Source organism: Hetaerina americana, unplaced genomic scaffold, assembly GCF_022747635.1.
Source record: "Hetaerina americana unplaced genomic scaffold, ioHetAmer1.1.p SCAF_7, whole genome shotgun sequence".
NCBI lineage: Eukaryota > Metazoa > Arthropoda > Insecta > Odonata > Calopterygidae > Hetaerina > Hetaerina americana.
The window spans coordinates 26,230,059-26,253,131 of record NW_027287316.1 but is presented as its reverse complement, the minus strand read 5'-3'; the positions used below and the strand labels follow the sequence as shown (position 1 = coordinate 26,253,131).

General features: G+C 34.4%; 1 protein-coding gene across 3 annotated transcripts in view; it reads left to right on the top strand.

The window, feature by feature from the left end:
• Positions 1-4,964: 4,964 nt before the first annotated feature.
• Positions 4,965-23,073, top strand: part of Stat92E (Signal transducer and transcription activator Stat92E) — a 42,819-nt gene continuing 24,710 nt past the window's right edge. For 2 of the 3 annotated variants that reach the window (XM_071595660.1, XM_071595663.1), the window contains exons 1-12: positions 4,975-5,088; positions 7,805-7,994; positions 12,411-12,560; positions 13,230-13,386; positions 13,948-14,028; positions 15,407-15,656; positions 18,188-18,291; positions 19,174-19,352; positions 21,058-21,216; positions 21,427-21,541; positions 22,014-22,162; positions 22,649-22,772. In XM_071595660.1, coding sequence (XP_071451761.1) covers positions 12,433-12,560; positions 13,230-13,386; positions 13,948-14,028; positions 15,407-15,656; positions 18,188-18,291; positions 19,174-19,352; positions 21,058-21,216; positions 21,427-21,541; positions 22,014-22,162; positions 22,649-22,772 — 1,446 coding nt within the window. In that variant the 5' untranslated portion in view covers positions 4,975-5,088; positions 7,805-7,994; positions 12,411-12,432. Of the gene's footprint in view, positions 5,089-7,804; positions 7,995-12,410; positions 12,561-13,229; positions 13,387-13,947; positions 14,029-15,406; positions 15,657-18,187; positions 18,292-19,173; positions 19,353-21,057; positions 21,217-21,426; positions 21,542-22,013; positions 22,163-22,648; positions 22,773-23,073 lie in introns of all 3 variants that reach the window. The other variant, XM_071595662.1, reaches the window with a different exon arrangement.

The window sequence follows — 23,073 nt, the reverse complement described above, 5'->3', positions numbered from 1 at the left end:
GTCAAAAAGAGAAAGGCAACCACCACCCCCACCCTAACCCCCCCCCCTCCCCAACACATAAACATCAACGCCCGTTAATGGTCCAAAAGTGAAAGGACCGAGAACCGGGTATAAATACCGGCGGATCAGCTAGCATAAAATTACTTCGCTCCTGAAGACGCTCCCTGCAACGGGAGAGAAACGTTGAGCCAAAAATGTCTCTCACGCAGTCCAGCCCGAGAACTACCTCTGCATCATCCAAAGAGTGCTATAGTCCTTAGCATGGAATTCTGTACCTGGCACAAAAACTGCAAAATCTGGTATCTTTGCACACCTCATCTATTCACACAAATCTAACAAAAGCTTCAAATGACCAAAGTCATGATGGGCAGTGCAGGTCATATCAGATTGACCCATCAAGAGAGGGACATGAAAAAGTTACATGACCTACTGGTACCTGGAATTTGAGATGAGGTTAATGGAAAGTAACTAGAGTTTAAAGTTATCCACACACAAGTGGATTCCCTATCAGAGTTGTCCCTACAAAGTCAAATGTGTCAGTTCAGGATATTGGCAGGGTAGATGGCAGATAAAGTTACATGTTGACATCTGATCACAAGTACTTACTTTAGCACTCAGCAGTTGTACAGTTGTCATTTGCAAGTGGCAACTAGAAAAAAAACTATCTTAGCAATAAGTGAACAAAATGTATACATGGTGTATACACATTCCTTGGAACCCCAGAACTATTGGTTGCATAAAAATAAAGAGGAAATAGAGACCCATACAAGGGTCAAAGAATATTCTCTTCTCTAGTACCTTATTCTAATAATTTTAATAGATGTACCATGAACAAGCAAACATGAAAAACATCTTAATAAAATGTTAGATGAGTGGGATGTGATGATTTAATCACATTCCTTAAAAACAGTGGTTTGCCAAATCCTAGTACAAATATGGTTAAACCAAAAATCTAAAACTGGGTTGACAGATGTATGTGTCATTCTGTGTCATTCATTCTTACATGTTCTTTTAATATGGTTCATGCTCTTGTAACATGAGAAAACAAGGCTTATGCCCCTACATTTTTTTACTTACAGCTGTTTATACCACTTCGAAAAATTCAAAATATCTACAGATATTTTGTCATGTATCGAAATCTCTGAAATATCTAAAGACCCATTTTGATCTGTCAAACTTGTAACTAGTCAGATTGGATCTTACAGATTTTGGCTGGTTGACCAGTTTTGTCACAATAAGGGACTGATTTATCAGTTTAAATATTTCAGCATTGTTATAGATGAAGTATCTCTCCCTTCATCTCAGATATTTGGAAATGTCGTAATGGTATTGGTCTGTACCACCATGTCTGACGGCAAATCCAATCATGTTCAGCTAACGAATTGAATGATCATAAGATGAATCAGGGTGGGCATAAGAATCAAAGGACATTCCCAAATTATCCAAAATATACAAATGTTGTGCAATTTATAGTATTGATAAGCACATGAAACCATGATAATAACTGTTTTTAATAAAATATCGTCTACATTCCACTAATAACAAATTTCTTCATAAAGAAGTGCAATTCTTCCTTTGCAATTCTTTCAATACCAAGGGATTTTTAAAAATTCCTTTGGAATAAAAAAAGTTTCTGTTTAGAAACTTTTGTTTTATTATTAGAAACATCTTTATGATGAACTATATTAAGGGTTACAGAATGAAAATCAATGACGTTGTATTGCTTAAGGAATATATCGAGTGCCAAAGTAAAGACAATACGACTTGGCATAATCTGAATTACTCTTAAAGAAAGTTAAAAATATTATGTCTGCTAGAAGATTATTATTTCTTACCCAAGTTGTGGTGTCATAATAGAAAAAGATTCATGCAATGACTGGAGAGATTCAAATCAAGGTGAGTCTCAATATTCTAAGCGTCAGCCATGCTGTGTGATTTTTCAGGTCGTCAATCTTCCTGGAAAAACACAGGTGACAGACAGGTAGGAACTGGCTCCCCTTCCCTGATATTTTTTGATTTTATTAAGGTGAGCTCTACCTTCACAAATCAAACCAACTTTAAGTTACTGTGATCAGTATTTCTTCATATTAAGATTTAATGCAGTATACTTTTATTTGATTGGTAACCACAAACCACAGTTATCAACTTGAATTGGTTTGATAGGTGAGGTTAGAGCTCACCCAATACTATGTTCAACAGCAGAGGGGCCAGTTTCTTTCCCTATGCTGCCTGTGGTTTCAAAGGAAGATTTGTTAGTTCAATAGTTTCAGCCTCAACTTTGTGGAAGTTCATTTTAATAAATGAAAAAGAAACACTTTGTTCCAATCCACCAATTTATAATAAATGAAAAAGAAACACTTTGTTCCAATCCACCAATTTATTACAGGTACGACTAGTTTCGACGCTACGGCGTCATCCTCAGGTACAAAGTTTAAAGTCACAATCATAGTATATATACTCTCTTCTGGAAAGGGTGGGGGAGTTGTGGGAAGAGGGGGCGGGGAGGGGAGTACGGGGGTAGGTACGAAAGTATGTGGGAGAGGGTAGGAAACACCAGGAAAAGCGTTAGTGAGTGGGGGGGATTGGAAGGTGGGTTAAGAAAGGGGAAATTAGGGGAAAGGGGAGGGGATTAGTAAGCTAGGGATTTCATTGGTCAGTATAATTTGAGTCAATGGCTAATGGGGATAAAAGTACGGGTTAGGAGTCAATGGGAGTTGGGGGGAAGGGGTTATTGGTTCTCCTGGAAGCCTCCCTAGCAATAACAGAAAAACAGAACCAATAACCCCTTCCCCCCAACTCCCATTGACTCCTAACCCGTACTTTTATCCCCATTAGCCATTGACTCAAATTATACTGACCAATGAAATCCCTAGCTTACTAATCCCCTCCCCTTTCCCCTAATTTCCCCTTTCTTAACCCACCTTCCAATCCCCCCCACTCACTAACGCTTTTCCTGGTGTTTCCTACCCTCTCCCACATACTTTCGTACCTACCCCCGTACTCCCCTCCCCGCCCCCTCTTCCCACAACTCCCCCACCCTTTCCAGAAGAGAGTATATATACTATGATTGTGACTTTAAACTTTGTACCTGAGGATGACGCCGTAGCGTCGAAACTAGTCGTACCTGTAATAAATTGGTGGATTGGAACAAAGTGTTTCTTTTTCATTTATTATAAATTGGTGGATTGGAACAAAGTGTTTCTTTTTCATTTATTAGGAAGATTTGTTATTATTATTGGTATTCTACTGTTAAGGCTGGTTTTTGATGGTCATAGCTTATACAATGGTACAATGATGCCTCTTCCAACAAATCACAACCTGACATCCAACACAATAATAATAAAGCCCCTCTTTAATTCTAGATGCTTTGTTTATCCCTTCATTCCATTCAACAAGCCTATCCTATTTTACCCCTTCCTCATTTACTTAATGCTCTCCCCCGCTATCATAGAGTTCAACATCCCATTGCCAATCAAAATGCTCTGAATCTACCTTTCCCACCTCTTTATGATACCCTACAATCCCCCTACCCTCCTCCACCATGCCTAGCACTGTGGTATGCACTTCTCCATTTGTTTCCCTTTTTGCACATTTCATTTTTTCCATCCTTCTCTACACCTATATCTCAAGAGCCTCCAATCTATGCTGATCATCACACATTAACGACCATATTTTCATCCTGTATAAAATCACACTCATGTTTAAATTTTGATGAGCCTCTTCTTAAAATCCTTCCTCATCTGTCATCAATTCCACCCTCATGAAAGCTTCTCTGCCTAATTCAATTCTTCTTCTTATGCCCATACTACTTTGACTCTTTTGGTCTGGAACATTTCTGAGATACATTAATTGTTCCACCTGCTCTAATTTATTAAGTCCTATTTTAACATTTAATTTACCCTTCCTGTTTCTCGAAAACTACGTAATCTTTATTTTGTTTACTTTTCTGAGATACATACATGTTCCACCTGCTCTAATTTATGAAAGCCCATTTTAATATTTATCTTAGCCTTCCTGTTTCTTAAAAATAGCACAATCCTTGTTTCGTCTACGCTTATTCTCATCTCATTCTGTCAAATTGGCTTTCCAATGCACTGAGCAATGGTTGCAACACCGTGGATGACTGGCAAATTAAAACTTAAAAGGAAAATTTAGAACCTGAAAAATGACATAGCTTGAGTGCCCAGGGACATCACCGGGAGTCAAACCAGGTCCCTCCATTCATTAGTCCAGCACTCTACCGCATTGACTATTACATTCCTTGGAATGTTTATAATAATACATAAATGGTTTTCATGAAAATATTACATACAATTTTTTCTGCCAAAGAAGGTTCTACCAATTCAGGCATTGATACTTCATTTACTTTTTGCTAGTGAATTCTCAAATTAAAAATCGTATTGATAGCATTTATGTCGTTAGAAATTTGTTGTGATGTCATTCAGGTAATTTTTCCATCATATAAATCGTGTAATTCAAACTTTATCCTGTTCTAGTACATTATACTAGTTTCCTCATCCGTGCAAAAAATTCCTCAACATCACAGCAGCTTTCCTCTATTCGTTCATTAGTAATAGACTCAGATAAGAATGGACATTCATTTCAAAATTGTGACTAGAAATTTTCCTTAAATTATACATTTCCTCATGGAAGAGCAACAACTAAGCAGACCTACGCACGAGGTATTCGAGCATGTAACCTTTCGGATATCAAGGTTACCACGTTACCCACAATCTTTGATCTGATATCTATTTGATTACATTTTAGAATTACGACGACGGTATCGAATTAAAAAATAAAAGGAAAACGCCTAAAGCCGTAATAAGTGAGCACCACTCGAATTATGAATAAGGAAACAGTCGACCAATATACCATTCATATTTCGTACGCACATCAGGCGCTTATCTGCGCTTGCGCTTGTCACGTGACCCACGTGACATCATATTTCCTTGTAAGGCAGAATTCCAAGAACAGGTCTGTGATCTCTGAAATCATTTATACAAGCATTGTGGCGTCCTGTAAGTTCTGGATAAGTAAGTGAAGGCTTGCATCAATTTCCTGTTAGTATTGTTAGGCTTTGCTATTAAGGTAAGCTCTATTTGATATTAACCACGTGTTGCGCATATTTGTGTTTTAGCCTAAGGAGTATCATCTCCCTCCTTGACAGACCCAATGCTCTCTCATGTTGCGAATTCCTCCCATGTTTGTTTTCAGCATGCGAGGTCAGAATTTTGTTATTTCTATGCATTCGTTTGGCTGAGCCATGTTTACTATTGAAGAAGCTTCTTAGTAATTCCTTTCTTATCTGAGTATAAATTCTTCTACCATATCTTGATTGTTATTGTAAAAAGTAAATAGATAATTTTCGCGGAAGAATTTTTCAAGACCACGTTAGGGAAGCTTCGTTATTAGGAGTTATTAATGGTTTTGAGCAACTTATTTTCCTTTTAGAAATAAATTATTTAGATCTAATGCTATAATTTTAATTTGTTAGTGGCGAATAAGAAAAGGTAGTTGTTTACATGCTGACAAATGCGTATATCCTGCCTCTTAGGCATCGTAAATGAACCTTATAATATTTCATGCTATGAAAAACTGACAAATATTAGTGAATTTTGCCTCTTAAAAGAAAGATCAATGTGTGACAAATCGTTTTCCGTGCGCAAGGCCCCGTTCGGCAATTTTAAGAAAAATATTGTCTATTATGAACGTTAATTTTAATTGATTTTACGAAGCGATAATTTTCGCATGCCATTTCAAATCATTCCGGCAATCATCATGCTATTGTATTTTTCAATTGCTTAGTTTTTGTAAGAATTTTTCACAAGAAAAGGTTCGTTGTCTATTATCGTAATAATTTGTTGTTCTTCCAGTTCTACGTCGTAAACCGGGTGCTTTTTGCTCAGATATATGCTGACTGATATTTAAACTATGAGTTTTTAGACGTGTGTTATCATATTTCTTGTCAGAGATCCCATCAAATCCCTGATTGACCCCATAAAAGTAAATCCTACTCGGTGATATTCAGTATTGTGCATTAATGTGAGTATGCAAAATTTGATCATCGAATGATGTTTAGTCAATGGTAATGATAGAGATTTTATAAATGAAAGGTTTGAAATACCTTGTGAGTCGAAATTACCCGATTATTTTTTTTTAGAACATCCACCTTGTTAGAAAATGGAAATAAGTGAAACTATGAACATCTTTTCTTGAGAAAAGAGTTAAGTGTTGTATATATGCAACAAAGAACGAATATTTTTTCCGAATTGGATGGTAGAAACGTACATTAGTGTGATCTTCAAAAAAATATTGATATTCATGAAATCTAGTACAGTAGCAGATTGACCCACCTTGCCTAGCACCCAGTGGTTGAAAAATAGTTTGCCATCAATTTCAGATTTCCTTGTTGTGTGTTGTCATGAAAATATTTCTGTAAAGCTAATAATTTCATCAAGACGGGTGTCATTTAGTGATATTTCATTAAAAAAATTGTTTGCTAGTCATTATAACTCCACCCATGACTGCCTTAACGTTTTTTTTAATCAATAAATAATGACTGAGGCAATCACAAACACCCAACATATAAGTGGAGGAAAGCTCACTAAAGTAGAAATCACGCCCACTGTCTCTGGATTGGTGGGGAAGAATGTTTACCCTCACCTTAACACCACACCCATATTCTTACCTCTGTTCCTTCAATTAAACCTCTATCCAAGTACCCTAAAGGTATTGGCTGTTTTACAATGACATGGAGGTTGTTGGGCTTTCATTCTATGTGGTCTATTATTCATGAAACTTGGATTCCCTTGTGTCAACTAAATGTTCTAGTTTTATCATTTAATTCCCTTAAAAATTCTGTTCTCAATTGTTTCTCTTCTTTTTAGAACGTTATTTTGATGCAATTATGAGATTATCTGAGGATTTTTAGAGGTGTTAGGCAATACCGTTAATTTATTGTAGAAAATTAGGATAAACCGGAGGATCAGGTCACTTATTCCAAATCAATCAACTAAATTAATAAGTGTAGCAGATATATAATCATAATAGGTAGGGTAATAAGACAAGGCAGTCTTGAAATAGTATTACTGCAACATTAAAAATGTTTGCTGACTAATGCCAGCATTGCTTTTTTCATCCGAGGTGCCGTGACAACAAAGTTTTTGCTTAAGCCACTGACTCTCTTGGCTGCATATTTCTTTGGTAGTAGGCATTGACCACCAGAAATACTGCAGAAAAGAGTAATCTGTTCATACCGAAATTTGACTGGCATTGGATTTTCATTCTGTGTTAATTAAAGCTGAGTTGAGAAACTATTGTGGTAGTAGTATCATAGAGCCCAGTCATTTCGGTTTTAAATCCACCATAGTGAAAAATTTATTTGATGCAGGATAATTTTTCCAAGCCATTCTACTTTTTAAAAGAAGGGTGAATGAGTAAGTGATATAAAGCTTGGTTGGAACAGAGCACCTTTCAACTCAATTACAAATATTGTTTGTTACTACATCTTGATGTAAGTAGTCTCTAACCCAAATTTTTGAATGCAGATAAGGATTTTTTGTCATAGGAAGATCTGGCCACTATCTTTATTTGCCATTTAAACTTGCATGTGTTTTTGGAGTGACTCAAGGTCTTTAAAATAGTTGGGTGTCACAGATTTTGCATGGACGGATAAAATGGTGCATTGAAGGAAAAATAACACTTACAGTAGGCATCAAAAGTAACTGTGTACACATCAGCATAACATGATATCCAGTGACAATAGCCGTTAGAAAAACTAAATATTCTTTGTATCACCCACCAGGTCTAGTTCTCTGAAGGGGAAGACACAGATGTCTCATTGAACGTTGGCCGGAGTGTGGTGGGAGGGTACTTGGACGTCTGTCTTCAGCCGTTCTCCAGGAAAGGGATTTATCTTTATATTCTCCCCCCTTCCCACCCATTGAAGGGAAGGGGAAAGGGGGTGAAGTGGGAAGGGATAAAGGAAGTTTAAGGTAATTATGTGTTTCGGTGATACTTGTATGCTTACCATCAGTATTTTGTGGAATGCAATTTTTTCCAATTGCACTAGCATATGTTTCTTTTATTTCTTTAAGAAGACTAATTATTAGTTGTATTCCATATCTTGAATGCAGCCATGACTTCAATAGGACATAAGTTGCAAGGAAAATTGACCGTGAATAATAGTAATTAAGAAAGAATATTGAATCAATGATTCATTATTTATTGTAGTCTGCTCACAGGCCATATGAAAATGAATAAAATGGCACATGTTGAAAAATGGACAGCTTCTGTCGATAAGTCTCACTCCCTGAAAAACTAGAATCGAAGTATCCTGAATCTGATTATTACTCACACACTCTCCACAACCTTGTTCATATTTTAAGTGCATATAATATGAGCATGCTGTGCATCAGTTTACTCGACTATTTATTCCAAACTTGAAAATATGTATATCTGAAATTGGATTATATGGCATTGTGTGGTCACCGAATCTTTTCATTCTGGTCACACAAGTCTTTCCTCATATCTGACCTCTGCTAGAGAAAATGGCTAAATAAAGGTTTTTATAGTTGACTGTATTGTATTTTTTTATATATGTTAATACTAAGCTCTAAAAAAACTAGTAAAATTTGTGAATGTCATTACATTTTTTTTTGTATTAAGATTAGGTGGTTGGTTTAGAATACACCCTGAAGTCATGCATGCTGCAGCTCATTAATGATCTTCTTTAATATTGGTCTCAGAAATTGTCTTAGTTCATATAGACCAAGCATTTTAATTCTGCCATTCCTTCAAGCTTCAAATTTTACTCTTAAGGAAAGCTTTTGGGCGTGTCTAGAAGGTTACCACAAAATATTTCTTAATTTCTGTATTCTTTCTAAATCCTCGTGAAACAATGCAAGATAAAACCATGATATACAGTACGCCATAGTGAAAGAATGGTTATGTACTAGATGATTTCAGTGATCCATGTCAAAATTACTGTATGAAATAGATCCTGCTGGGTTTTTAGAGAATATCAGAATAATGTTATGTCTAGGCATACAATAGAAAGCTGCAATTAGCATTAATTCATGCTGGTTAAGTTTGTTCCCAGAATACACAATGTGTACTGTGGCTTCTTAAGTGTTGTATCTTGTGTGCATGTGTATTTTGTGTGTTAATATGCTATAATATTAATGGGACAATACAATGAAAGTAATTATTAAGAAATGAGGTCTTTATAAATTAAATGTCAAATGAATGTTGTATAAAGGTCAGTCTCCCCTTTTTTGTAGTATTGTTGTTAGTTAACCTTATACTGCATCGTATTATTTATGCAATGTGTGAAAATTTGTAATGCTGATGTGAAGTACCATCCATGTATAATATTTTATTTTGGTTTACAAGATAATTGGAATAAAAACGTCCAGTTTATTAAAGACTTATGATAACATGGAAGTTACATGTTTGATTTGTGTAATAGTGCTTATAAGAAAGCATGTTATAATATTTGAGGTCAATAATCATCTCCATCCCTAAACAGCTCTGGAACGTGAGAACTGTGTTATCATAAGTTTAATTTTGCAGATAGCAAAGTCAGTGATTAAGGCTATGGACAAGAGAGTGAAGGAGAAAGGAGGTTATTACATTGGCAGTGTCAATAATCAGTATTATAATATGATAATTGCTATTGTGAAGTAAGCTCCTTTTGGTAATAAGGTCAGTTGTTTGGCATGTGTAAACAGGACTTGGCAGAATCCAAAACTAAGTTTCAGCTTGAATCATAGCAGTGGCATTTGAAGGGAAGAGGCGAATAATTTTCCACAAAAATACTTAATATACAAGCAATTTGAGAGAAAAATCAGGATAAAGGATGGTATGATTATGGGCAATATCTAGAAAAGGCCAAGAAAGAGAATCTTGAAATTGATTGGCTAGCCTGTTGAAGTTTCAAATCCCTGAAAAGGGATTGATCTGCAGCAAAGAATATTAATATTTGTTTTTAGAATTTTTGAAGAATTTCTATATCAGGGTTGTCCAAAATGTGCTGAAATGTGATGGATAGTCCATAAAAATATTAAGTTATCTATGGGTATAATATCTGCTGAATCTGGAGATTTTTGTTGGTACTATAGAAGTAAATAATTTGGTGCTCCATGATGTTAGTAGTGAATAAATGAAATTATTTGAATGTCTTAAGTTAAGAGATAATCCCTTGGTGTATGTTTCCACATACCCTTAATATTATCTAATACAAAATGAACAACTTCCTCAGAATACAAGCCATGCCTCCAAAAATTACGTACATATTTTGAAAAAGTAATTTTTGGAAATTTTATGCTGAAGTATGGTGGGCATGTATGTGTGACCTAAAATATACTATAAAGTGCATTTTTACAAACACTATATGCTGTACTAGGATCTTGTGTTTAGTTAACTATACCCTAATTGTGATAATCCATACCTGTGGGAGTCTAGATTAGGTGTACAGTCAGCTCATCTTTTATAATTGCTATTGTATTGGACTGTTGTAGGCAAGGAACACTTCAACCAGACTATTAAAGTGCTGATTTTGGTGAGGTTAATTATATTTTTGGAGCAAGTCTTAGTCAGATGGGCTCATGCCCAGGGAGTATAGGCAATTGCCCAGGACTTCCTGTAGCTACCCTGATGTTTTTCCAGCAGCTTATTTCCACTTCAAAAGCAAGTCTTATTGTTTTTCTGCTTAGGTGAAATAATGAATACAATGCTTCTTTTTGACATATCTCTTCTTTAGCCAATGTGATACCACATTGCATAATATCCTGAGCAGGGAGTGGGTTATCTTAAGTTACTCGTAGCACAAACCATGGCATCGTGAGGGCTGTGCTCTTTCTAAAGCACTTTTTAGTCACCTGTCATTTAATTAACCTTAAACATTTCATGTTGTGCTTTGCTATCCATGATAGAGGGCAAAATTCTCAATCTTCATGCTACTGTAATTCAAAAGTTAGAGCATAAATATCATCAATTTAATAGTACACATCTCTTTAGATTGTATGTACCAACAATTTTATGCATCCAGTGATATGGGTCGAGTAATTTAAGTGATAGGTATGCAATTAAAAATCGTGGCAGCATCTAATAATTGCAAGAAAAATAATACAAATCGCTATACTTCATATTGCATTGCTACAACTGTGGACATTTATATAAGGCACAAAATTGAGCTAAAGAGTAATTTTTACCATTAAAAATAACATCTAAAACATTGTTTGTGGTGAAATGATAATACATTATGACATTATAGGAGCTTAAGGAAGCATTTAAAATGAGTGTTAGTCAAAACAATGGTACCTCATTCTTTACAAAGTGCTGGGATATTTACATAAAATGCCCACTTTTAATTCTCATAGTTAGCATAAAAACTATGGATGCTGGAATTTATGAGATGTTTTGTAATTTCCTGAAGATTATCCAAAAGCCATTCACTCTCTTATCTTCCTATATAAATTCTAATTTTCATAAAATCTTGTGCTACTTGTCTTGGTGCCATTGGTGGAGGTTATTGTTGGATGTTCCTCCGGAGTAAAAAAGTCTAACTTTGTCAATGCGGATTGAGCATCATTGAACTAGTGTGTGTTGTAAATAGCAAAATACATATTCTTTTGAGTGATTGCAGCATGGAACTACTCATATTCCTGATTTATGGTTGAGGTTAAAACCTGAGTAGAGGTATTATGTGTGGGGATTAAATGCACCAATAAAATGTGGTTTAATGTGATTATTTATAAGTTATTATGATCAAGGACTGGTAAATGTTGTTTGCTGAAGAGGCCAAGATTTTCAAGCATGATATCACAAAGTGCAAAGTTAAAGGAATGTGGCCAAAATTAATGGAATTTCCTACAGTGAAGGCTAAATCTTCATTCTCATGGTGAATTGTTTTTCTATATTTTAATTATTACATTTAATAATAACTGTTAGTACCTCAATGTGCATATTATGCAGTTCTAATCACCATTATAATGGTCATGATGTTATGGATGTAATTAATTCTGTTCATCAACCCATAAAGGAGTGAGGGAATTGAAAATCCAGCACTAAGGCACTTATGAATATAAGGAATCTGGTGCAACCTTGTGTTCAAAGTGTGTTTCTCATGTATTTATATTGAAAATTGTTTTCATGATGAATATACGTGTACAACAGTAGTGGGGAAAAGTCTGAGAAATGTTATCTCAAGCAGTTGATGTAATTCCAAGGAATGCTGGGTGCTGAAGTAATAGAAATATAGCGTAGAAGTAGAAATAAGACTTTAAATAAAGCTAAAAATGGCATATACTAAATGAAATTCCTGCATTCATAAGTGAGCCTCAAAATCAATCTTAAAGTGTGAAAAAAGAATTCATTTCATCACAAACCATTTTTCTTTATTTTTAAAGGAATCTAGATTAAATCGCTACGATGTCTCTGTGGGCGAAGGCTCAGCGGCTTCCGGAGGAAGCATTGCAGCAAGTCCGTGCAATATATGGAGAACATTTTCCAATCGAAGTCAGACACTTTTTGGCAGGATGGATCGAGGAAAAGATGTGGTATGCTGCTTTTCATGGTATCCTCTTATATAGTGATTAAATTCTGTGGATAAAATATAAGCTGATGTTTGCTCTTCAGCCCAAAATGTTGACTAAAATCCTCCACTTAAGTATATGTTCAAGGAAAAAAATTAGAAAACATTAGTTTTTCAGATAACAAGTTTAAAATAAATCAAAATGATGTTTGTGAAAAAGTGCTTGGTAGGTATAAAGCAAAACTTGAAAGTGGTTGCTTTTGTCAATGAAGGAATAGAAGCGCAAATTTTTCACAGCCTGCAAAATGATGCTGTAATTAATTGTATGAGAAATCAGTGACTTTCCTTAAAATGAATGCTTGATTTTTTTCATACTTGTTGTGGTAAAGTTTTCAAAATTTGAATGCAAATTAAGATATGAAAAACTTGATCTTGTCTTCCTTTTCGGCTTCTTCATTCCTCTTTATTTAAATATAGAGTTACGTAGCATTGCATAAGAACTCAGTGCATTTTTGATCATGTCTGTGCTTGCAAATGTAATAACATCAGATAATGCTTCATTTTTGCCATTATGGGTGCTGGAAAAAGGTGTTTATCTGTAAGCACTCATGAGATATTGGATATTATTCAGCAGAAAATCACATTTCTACAATTTGTGCTTTTTTTTGTGGTAAAGAATGTCTCTTTCTTTTAGGACGGAAGTTGATCCAGAAAATCCACAGCATGAAGCATGGGTCAGTGGCATGGTTGGGTCACTGGTGCAAGAAATTGAGGCTAAGGCTAATTCAATGACCAATGAAGTTCTTTTCTTGACCAAACTCAAATTAATGGAAGCCGCTAATATGATTAGGGTATGCCGAAATAATTTTTTCTATTGTCGATTCTTATATTTTCAGTTTGTTTTTTTTTGCGTACATTAATTAATAATTAGTCCTTACATCTTCAGATTTACTTTATTAAGGTTAGTTTTTATTAGCTTTGGCTGTTGAAACTGATATGCAGTAAGCATTACAGATGAATTTTTCATATTTTGTTCACGATACCATACAAAATCAGTTTTTTTTTCTCTACCAAATGTTTTTTCGTTTTGAATGAAAACATGGCCAAACTTCCTTTAAATTATATTTTTCAGTGTATGCTAATCTTTGGTTTTCCTCATTTGAGTACAACTAGGTCTCATGGTGTCCAAACATCACTGTGTCAAGTTGTTAATAGCAAGAAGGTCACCATAATTTGTCCTCCATTATTATTATTGAAATTGATCCATCTATACATGTACATGAAATTGATGTCACATAGCCATTTTTTGCTCATTTTTTCTAAACCCCTCAAAACAGAATGCAAGTTCAAATATATCTCAGGAAGAAAATGCAATTTACTGTATTTTATATATGGAACCCTTGTTTTTACAGGTTAAATATGGTCATGACCCAATGAGTCTCTTCCGTCTTGTTCGTCATTGTTTAAATACTGAAATGAAGCTTGTACAACAAGTAAGTTATATAATTTATACAAAATATCTTATCCTTCTCAGGACAGTACTGTAACTTCAAACGGTTGACTTGGGAATTATTTATGTACCATTTGTAATACATTTTATGTCAAGTAGAATGTTGGAGTAGTATTTGGTTTTTTTTTTTTGAGAAATTTTCACACTTGAGGAAGTGGAACGAAGTTAGTGCAAGGTGTTGTATTAATACTCAGTAGATGTTGAATTCGCTTGAAAGTGCTAATAATTTGTACTTGTTACATTTGTATATTTTCCAGTGTAGTAAAAGTTAAGTATATTGAATTTAATTTTGGCCAACGGCGAATTAAAGATTATTAAATTACCTCTTATGGATGATGATAATATCAGAGTTTGTATATTTAATGGCTTAATAAGAAATTCAGCATATTTTTAGTCATGGCACTGCCATAAAGAAGCATAGCATGTAAAATATCGCGATAATAGGGTATAAGAGTGAATTCTACTGTACAATACAAACTTATTAAGTCTGATATGAAAGTAAAAATGTGTTAATTGAACTCCTTACTACTTACCAATGAGATAATAGGCCATCCATTCAAGCGACACAGGTCAAAATGGCATCAATCATGGTGCTAGCATTGCCTTGTTGAGAAAATATGAACTAGTATACTATTAATTTGAAATGCCAAAATTACATTTAGCTTAATTTATCTGGGCCCTATGTGGATTTTAGGATGATTCAATTTGATGAAATTATTAATATAGGTGAAACATGTAATCACTTAATGAAAGCAGTGCAAACATTTAAAGTCATTATTCACAAAAAAAATAAAAAGTCAAAGAAGATTAGTTGTATACTCAAAAAGGCTTTATATTTGAAAAATATCTGTGATGAAACAGTTTGGCTTATACTTTTTAGAAGCAGAAGGATCTCAATATGTCAGGAATGTTAAGAAATAAAATTTGGTGATAAGGGAGAATGAAATGAATGAAAATTCATGTAAAAGAAATTATAGAATTGGGCATTGATATATGAAGGAACTTACTTTCAAGACATCTCAGTTCCTACTGTAATCCCTTGTAATATGATGGCAGCGTTGAAACACATCTTTTGCAGCGTTTTCCTCAATTGAGAAAAAATTGCCATTTTTGGGTATCTTGCAAAGTTGATAATATTTAATTTTATACTGATGACTGTGTCTTGATTTTGTGAACCGTATTATCCTACATTTTAGTGGCAGGGGTAATCAAAATAAATATTCATTGGATAATTAGCAGAAGCTACATTGATGACAAATCTCAATGGCACACTAAACCCCAGGGTTGTAGGTTTGTCATTTTGGTTACTGTGCAATTGTAGACTGAATACCAATCCATATACTTTTTTCAAATTCCTTCAGGCCTCTGTGAACCGAAATGTTCCACCCCAGGTTGGAGGCCCACCTGGGGGAAATGGCCCCATGGCTCAAGGCATGGCCAATAACCATGGAATGGGGATGGCTCCAACGCAGGCAGATTCAGGGGCAGAAATAGCTCAGCAGGTTGAGTACCTTCGTCGCCGAACCCAGGATACAGGGGAGGACCTGAGGAGAATGGAACAAGAGCAGGAGGCATTTGCTCTTCAGTACCATGAATGTTTTAAACTCAAAGGTAGACATATTCTTCCATCATACTTTTACTTTTATTTCTATATGAACTTATGTACAGGGTGCGGCAACATAACTTCCTTTTTCAAATGCAAAACGCTTTAAAAAAAGGAAGTTTTGTTGCCGCGCCCTGTATTAGGTCTCTTGTTTTACCTATCCATGATAAGGTGTCTACATATTTTTGCTGTGGTAACCATATAATCTGTATAGAAATGCACCATTGTAATATGAGAACCTCATATTTAAGCATTTAGAAGTGTGAAAAAATTTGAAATGCTTGAAAATTGATGGAAATGATAACTTTTTATGACATAAAAATAGTTGTGTGTGGTGACAAATGGAATTTTCTGTGAAAATATTTACAAGGCCTTTCATCAACTTCAGGAACAACAGCTGATGAGTCATGAAATACATTATTGTTGTCTGGCAACCATTGCATCACATTGCAGCCATTTTCATTGATGCCTTTCTACAAAACCAAATTCTCATTATCTGACACATAAGGATAGGTGATGTTAAACGATTGGGTATATGGCAGATTTTCTCCTAAAGGTCTCCTATTCTTTTGTTGTGACACAGACTAACTCAAGGTTATAGTGCTGAGAATTGCAACCATGCTCTTCCTTAAATTCCTTCTGCAACATTCGGGAACATGATACCTTTATCCTACAGCATGAGTTTCTATTTCATCCTTGTCTTTGATTACGTTTTGTTTATTTCCCTTAAAGCCTGTTACATTTTACATCTTGTCTCTCTAGGAACAATATTTAACTATATGCAAATGATTACATAATGAATTCAAAACTTTTTGATGTGGCTTCTGAAAATCATAAGCATAGGAAGCAAACAGGACCTATTGACCACAGAGTGTTAGAGAGCACTCTCTAGTACCTAGTAGCTTTGAGTTACAAACAAGCAATCAGTACACTCACCCCTCTACCCTGTTCAAGGGCCTCGGAGGCAGAGAAGGAATGGACTTGTGTTCACAGATGATTTTCAAAAAGGGGAGAGGGATAAGGGAGGGACTGGAACCAGTGTTATATGTGTACCATCATTTTTGGGGGTGTATTCTGGTAAAAAAATCCCCAGGTAAATGTGTTTATATGGTACATTGTTGAGTATTTTTTCATCAGTTGGCACGAACAGTGTATGAAATCATATGCTCATGCAAAACTTATGAGTAGAGCTGTTAGATATTTCTAGGATAAAATAAAAGGTGATATTTGCTATCGCAAAAAATATTCTTGTGTTTAGGTTGGTCATCAAATTTTTTTTTCCAATTCATAACATACACACATTCTTCTCAGCACTTGCCCTGCTTTACTACTCTATTGACACTTCCTGCATTCAGATTTAAATTAATTGAGATAGTGGTTCATGCTTAAGATGAAAATAAAGACCTAAACATTTTTTCACAGAGTATTTGAATTTGTCTATTTTTACTGCAGTACCTGTATACTTGTTTTTTCTTGAGGGAAATTTTTAATTTTCTTGGCCATATAGTTGTCAAGAAATGATTTTTCCTGTGATTGATTTTTGTTTTTCAGTTTTTCTATTGATCAATGAGAATGGTAAATTTTGAATGTGACTGAAGTTATGCTATCCTTGCCAATGTTCAAATTATTTTTGGGGTGTACCATTTTAGTGAAATAGTTAATCACTATATTTTCAGAATATTGGTTTCCTTTTCTGGGAAATTCATGCTCATTGAAGGGAGGGTCCACTGCCAATTTTTTGCGATTACAGGTTTTTCTATTAAGATGGTGTTCTTACTCTAAATTTTTCACTAATATAATTTCACTAGTATTATGGGAGATGACTAACAGCTAAGGTCATTTGCACCATTACAGATAAGTAGGTGAATTTTAAGTGGTAAGATGGATGGTCTGTGAGAATGGTAGAGCATTATCGTACATTTAACAGTAGGTTCCAACGGGTCCAGAATTTAATCTCCTAGCTGATGGACATTGTGCCCCAATTGATATGCTCTCCGCATAGCATCCCAAATAGGGATTGGGACACAATTGAAAAATCATGCCATTTCTTTGTGCATGTGATTGATTTTCGTTTTTAAGGTTTCCTGTTGATCAATGAGAATGACAAATATTTAATGTGGCTGAAGTAATGCTACTAATATGCCACTTCTAGGATTTGAGCCTGGGCCCTAGGGGGTGGGAATCTGGTACATTAGCCCCTGAACCATCCTGATCCTCTGCATACTTCAGCATACGGCAGAATGTTATGCTGCATCTCAATATTACTATGTGACCGCCAACTTTTCTTTTTGTCATTTCTAACACCTTCAGTCAATAATTATTAATTTTGAAAAATATTTTCGTAAATATTGACTTGTTTGTGGATCAGAATGCCCACAAAATATCCTGTGGAAACTGAATTTATTCGTAGTTGGATATTGGACGTCCTGATTGAATTCAACAATTTTCATAATGAGTTATTTTCTTTGTTTTTGGATATTGGACGTCCTGATTGAATTCAACAATTTTCATAATGAGTTATTTTCTTTGTTTTTCTTAGCTCATCTCCAGCATTTGCAAACTCAGCTGCACAACCAACCTAACTTAGATTTAGAAAAACTCCGAAGACAGAAGGATGTAATGGAGCAGGCATTGAGCCAAAAGGTGAGGCACCATTGTAAACTCCTCTCTTTGAATTTAAAAACTATTTACCCTTACAGGTGTGTTCTTTTTCTCCACTTGTGGAGTTTGCAAAGAATTTATCAGCTTTCACTCTAATAATACTTTAAATTCATGTTCAAATTTTGGTAATAACATGCATAACAATATTTCCAGGTTAAAAAATTAATTTTTCAAGAACTCTCAACTTAGTTATGTGTTATTCTTTTTAAATTTTGACTTTGTGTAGTTATGGTATTTTAACAAAGTTAACATATTTCAGATCGGTTTTAAGTGAATTTATCTGGTAGACTAGGATCCTTATGAAAATAATTGTAAGTTAGTACTAATGTGAAACATAAGGAGAGAGAGAGAGAGACTTAAGCAGTATACCTCTACCTTCTTTAGAGAAATTAAGCTATTCCTCAGCTTCTGTAATGGTTCCTTTTTCTTTGAGAAATGAAAAAAAGTTAACATTAGTTTATACTGCAGTAAAAATATTTTTTTCAACAATTTGAGATTCAGCTTAAAAGATAATTTAACTTGTCTGTATAATTCTATCACTCTATTCCTTCAATAAATGTGTGTATTCAGTAGTGTTTGCTTTTCAAAATAAGAATGTCAAATCTTGTCATTTATTATGATGGGTGATGATTAAAGTATATTAAATTTTTTCTCCTGAAAGTAAAACCAGTGTAATCTTAATACAAATTCTCTGATTATAAAATTCACTGACGTGCAATAAAAAAAATTCAGGCTCTTTATCTCATGATTACTGCCATCAGTCTATTTCAGTGTTAAGATAGTTGAGGTGAAATTTTTTAGCATAGATTAAGAAGCAGTTTTGGAAGTGTGTGGAATGTAGTGATTTAATCTTTTTTTTTTCAGGTTGCAGGCCTCATACAAATGCGTTTAACATTAGCAGATAAACTGAAAGACACTTATGACCACTTGAGTGCATTACAAGCAAGAGTTTTGGATGTGGAATTAACACGTTGGAAGCGGGAGCAGCAGCTTGCTGGAAATGGTGCTCTGTTTAACAGCAATCTCGATGCCATACAAGAATGGTAAATGTTTTATCTTGCTTTGCTATCCCTTAAATGTGTTAGATCCCCCTCCTATTTCCTGAACTTGATATTCCGGAGTTCCACATGATCTCTATTTATTCTGGACTTACATGATTACCATTGCTGTCTCTGATGCAAAAAATTAAATTTTAGGAAACCACCGTACACAGATTTTTATTTCCTGTGGTTCATACTAGAAATTTATTTATAATATTATTGTAAATAGTTTCCTTAACCTTATTTATGTAAGCATTCATGCATGTTAATGGAGTACAATGGTCCGCAATTATTACATTCTCTCAACCAAGCATTCCCAGCAGCAGATTCAGGATAATGCAGTTAAAATATTTACATGCCAAATTAATATAATTTTTGGTGTTTTAACTCATTTTTGCTTTTTGTGGTCCTTTTAAACCATTTGTTTTTAAGGGCTGACAGTCCCTTACCTTGATCTCTATTCCATTTCAATCATTTTGTGAAACCTTAGTCTTAACAGCCTTTTAAATGCTTAGTTTTGTTTGCTCTGTCTGCATAATCCTGTGCGAGGAGCTTAAAATAATTTTCTAACATACAATAGTAATTGATAACTCTTTGTTCTTAGGCGATTTACATTAACTCTGATGTGTGATGTTAAACGGAATGCATACTAACCAATCTTATCAGAAGCTGCAATTGGTGAATGTGTTTTAAATTTCTGGTGCTTGGTGAGCAATGTATTTGTTTTTTCACCAGTCTCATGAAGGACTGAGAAACAGCATTGGGCAGCAAAATCTTGTTCCACAAAGTTTTCAAGAAAATATTTTCCTGGCAAGAAAACCAGGAATCATGTTGGAATTTTTAAATTTGAGCTTGGTGGACATAATGAACATAAGATGAATTTTGTATCTGCTAGATGTATTCTGTAAATACCATTAAACTATTTTTTATGTTGTAAGAAATCTGCAACTGTGTATAGGTGAATCCATATCATTATGCTTCAATGACTGTAATCAGTGTACATTTTTGATGGCTTGTTTAAAATTTTTCTTTCAATATGTTTTTGGAAAGCATATATCTCGCCTCCAAGCAATGTATGTCTGCAATGGTGAATGTATTCCAGTTTATCAGGACAATGTAATGTAGCAAATGTTACTGTATTGTCGATAGTAAAGTATACTAATATGTAGGCTAATAGGTAGTAGTAGTGGCATTTTTAATGTTTCAGTGGTAAAAATGGAGGTGTGTCACTTCATTCTTAAGTTACCTTTCATAATTTGTTCAATCTCAGTTCATCAAAGCTGACCTTTCAGGAAGTTTTTCAAAGCTGATCGACCAACTACCCGACTATCCCTTGGGGGAAAATACGCAAAAAGGCATACCTATGTACCTCACATGTGGAGTCAAATGGGCGAATCCCACCTGTACCCGTGCAGGGCACGATTGCCTCAGTTTTTATTCCTTAGTTTGAATACTAGGAGATAACATGCTCCTTGTCTATCCCAGAATTGGCTGCAGTTACAGTGTCCTTAGATATTTTTTTTGGGGTCAAGTGTTATTTCATATACTGTATTTGCCCAAGTATAAGTTGATGTTTATATCACATGTTAGTCCAATGCTCTCCTCTGGAGAACCCAATTTTTTTATAAGGAGAGTAAATTTACGTAGGTTGTGTCTCTTAGGTTAATTTGGTTTCAGTTATAGCTAACCAGTTTTTGCTTTGTTGTAGGTGTGAGTCTCTGGCAGAGTTAATCTGGTTGAATCGCCAGCAAATAAAAGAGGCTGAACATTTGAAACAGAAATTGAAATTGGATCAAGAAGGAATGGTCAACCTGTTACCCACTCTAAATGCACAAATCACCCAACTCCTTTCACAACTTGTCACAAGGTAAGAACTGTAAATGAATTTCGCTTCAATGAAAGTTATGTTTTGAAATTTTCCAATTATTAATAATTTTTAAGCAGGTGAAATGCAGTTCATACAGTTGAATGATTTTAAGATTTTTTGAATTGGTCAGGGTTTGTTGTTGTTATTCCTCAGATAATCTGATTTTTAATCAACATTTTTTCCTTCTTTCTTGTGACTTGCATTTTGAAGCACCTTCATAATTGAGAAACAACCTCCGCAAGTGATGAAGACCAATACTAGATTCACTTCAACTGTTCGGCTGCTTGTCGGTGGAAAATTGAATGTTCACATGACTCCTCCTCAGGTGAGCTAATGTGTAATCCAGTCTCATTTTGAAGTATGCTACTGGTAAAAAAAGTACACTTTTTAATAGAAGATTATATTTTATTATTTGGTTGACATTCTCTTTTTTTTTGCTGAAAAGTATGTATTTATACAAGAATTGAAACAACACCCTTTAAGCACTGTAACAAAAAATTAGGTTAACTATATTACCTCTGAAATCACTCTACCATGTGTGACTTATTATTCAAAATTTTATATGATATGGGTGTGAGAATATATTGTGGGCATTTATGTACAGTTTATATTTATATCTCTGCCGTGGCATCTGCTTTGCTGCATTTTGCCAAGAAAAAATCCTAGTGTAGAGTATTATTCTTAAAATTATATTTCATGGTTTATACATGTATGGTGTATGCTCTCTATAATATTCTCAACATTGTGTTACAGTAAATGTGTGCATTGAAATTGTATTTTTTAATTTACTTGAATAGGTGAAAGTTACAATCATAAGTGAAGCTCAAGCAAATGCTCTTTTGAAGAGCGATAAAATGGCTAAAGGCGAAGCCAGTGGAGAAATTTTGAACAACACCGGAACAATGGAGTATCACCAGGCCACGAGGCAACTCTCTGTCAGCTACAGGTAAAATTTGTGTATTTTATGGGTTCACTTTTTTTTCTAGTATCTCTTTTGTAAATGATTGAATATCCAAAATATGCTAGTGCAATTTATTTATGTTCTTTTCTAAATACTTTTGTATTGATGTTGATAATTTTCATCTTAGCAATTTAAAAAGCATTTGTTAAATTGTTCACTGTGGCCTATTCTCTTTGTGTTGAGCTTATATTAGTCATTCCAGGCATAACATTTTCATGACAATATTCTGAACAAAGTAATGTAAAACAAAATGCTTTCTTGACATGAGATCATGTATTTACGTTTTCCATGCCTTATTTTGCTACAGTTTATGTAAAATACAGTTTGTAGAAGTATTAATGTGCCTCCTGTAATTAACTTTGTGTGTAACATTTCTCCACCAAAGTAGTCTCATTTATATTCTAAAGTTTGTTTGCTGTTGTTAAATACATAATTGATTTCTAATGAAATTTTTTTACAAAATTATTTCAGAAATATGCAGTTGAAAAAGATCAAGCGAGCTGAAAAGAAAGGAACTGAATCAGTGATGGATGAAAAATTTTCATTGCTCTTCCAGTCCAACTTTTCTGTCGGTGGAGGAGAATTGGTTTTCCAGGTATTGAACTTTTGATTTTTTTTTTAAATATCAACAATGATATTTGATATTTTCAGGCTTAACTTAAAGTAATTACAATGAATTGGTAAATTGTGCCACATGCAATAATAGGGGATAGTTTGATCAGATGTTACATTTGCATGTTTGAACAACTAGGGATACTTACAATTTAAAACTCAAAATATGTACATTGAAACCCCTTTTTAAAACTTGTTTAACGAGAGAATAGAAGGAATGTAAATCATGGTAAGGTAAGGGAAAGTTTTATTTACAGAAAATGGAAACAAAGTTGTGCTTTTTT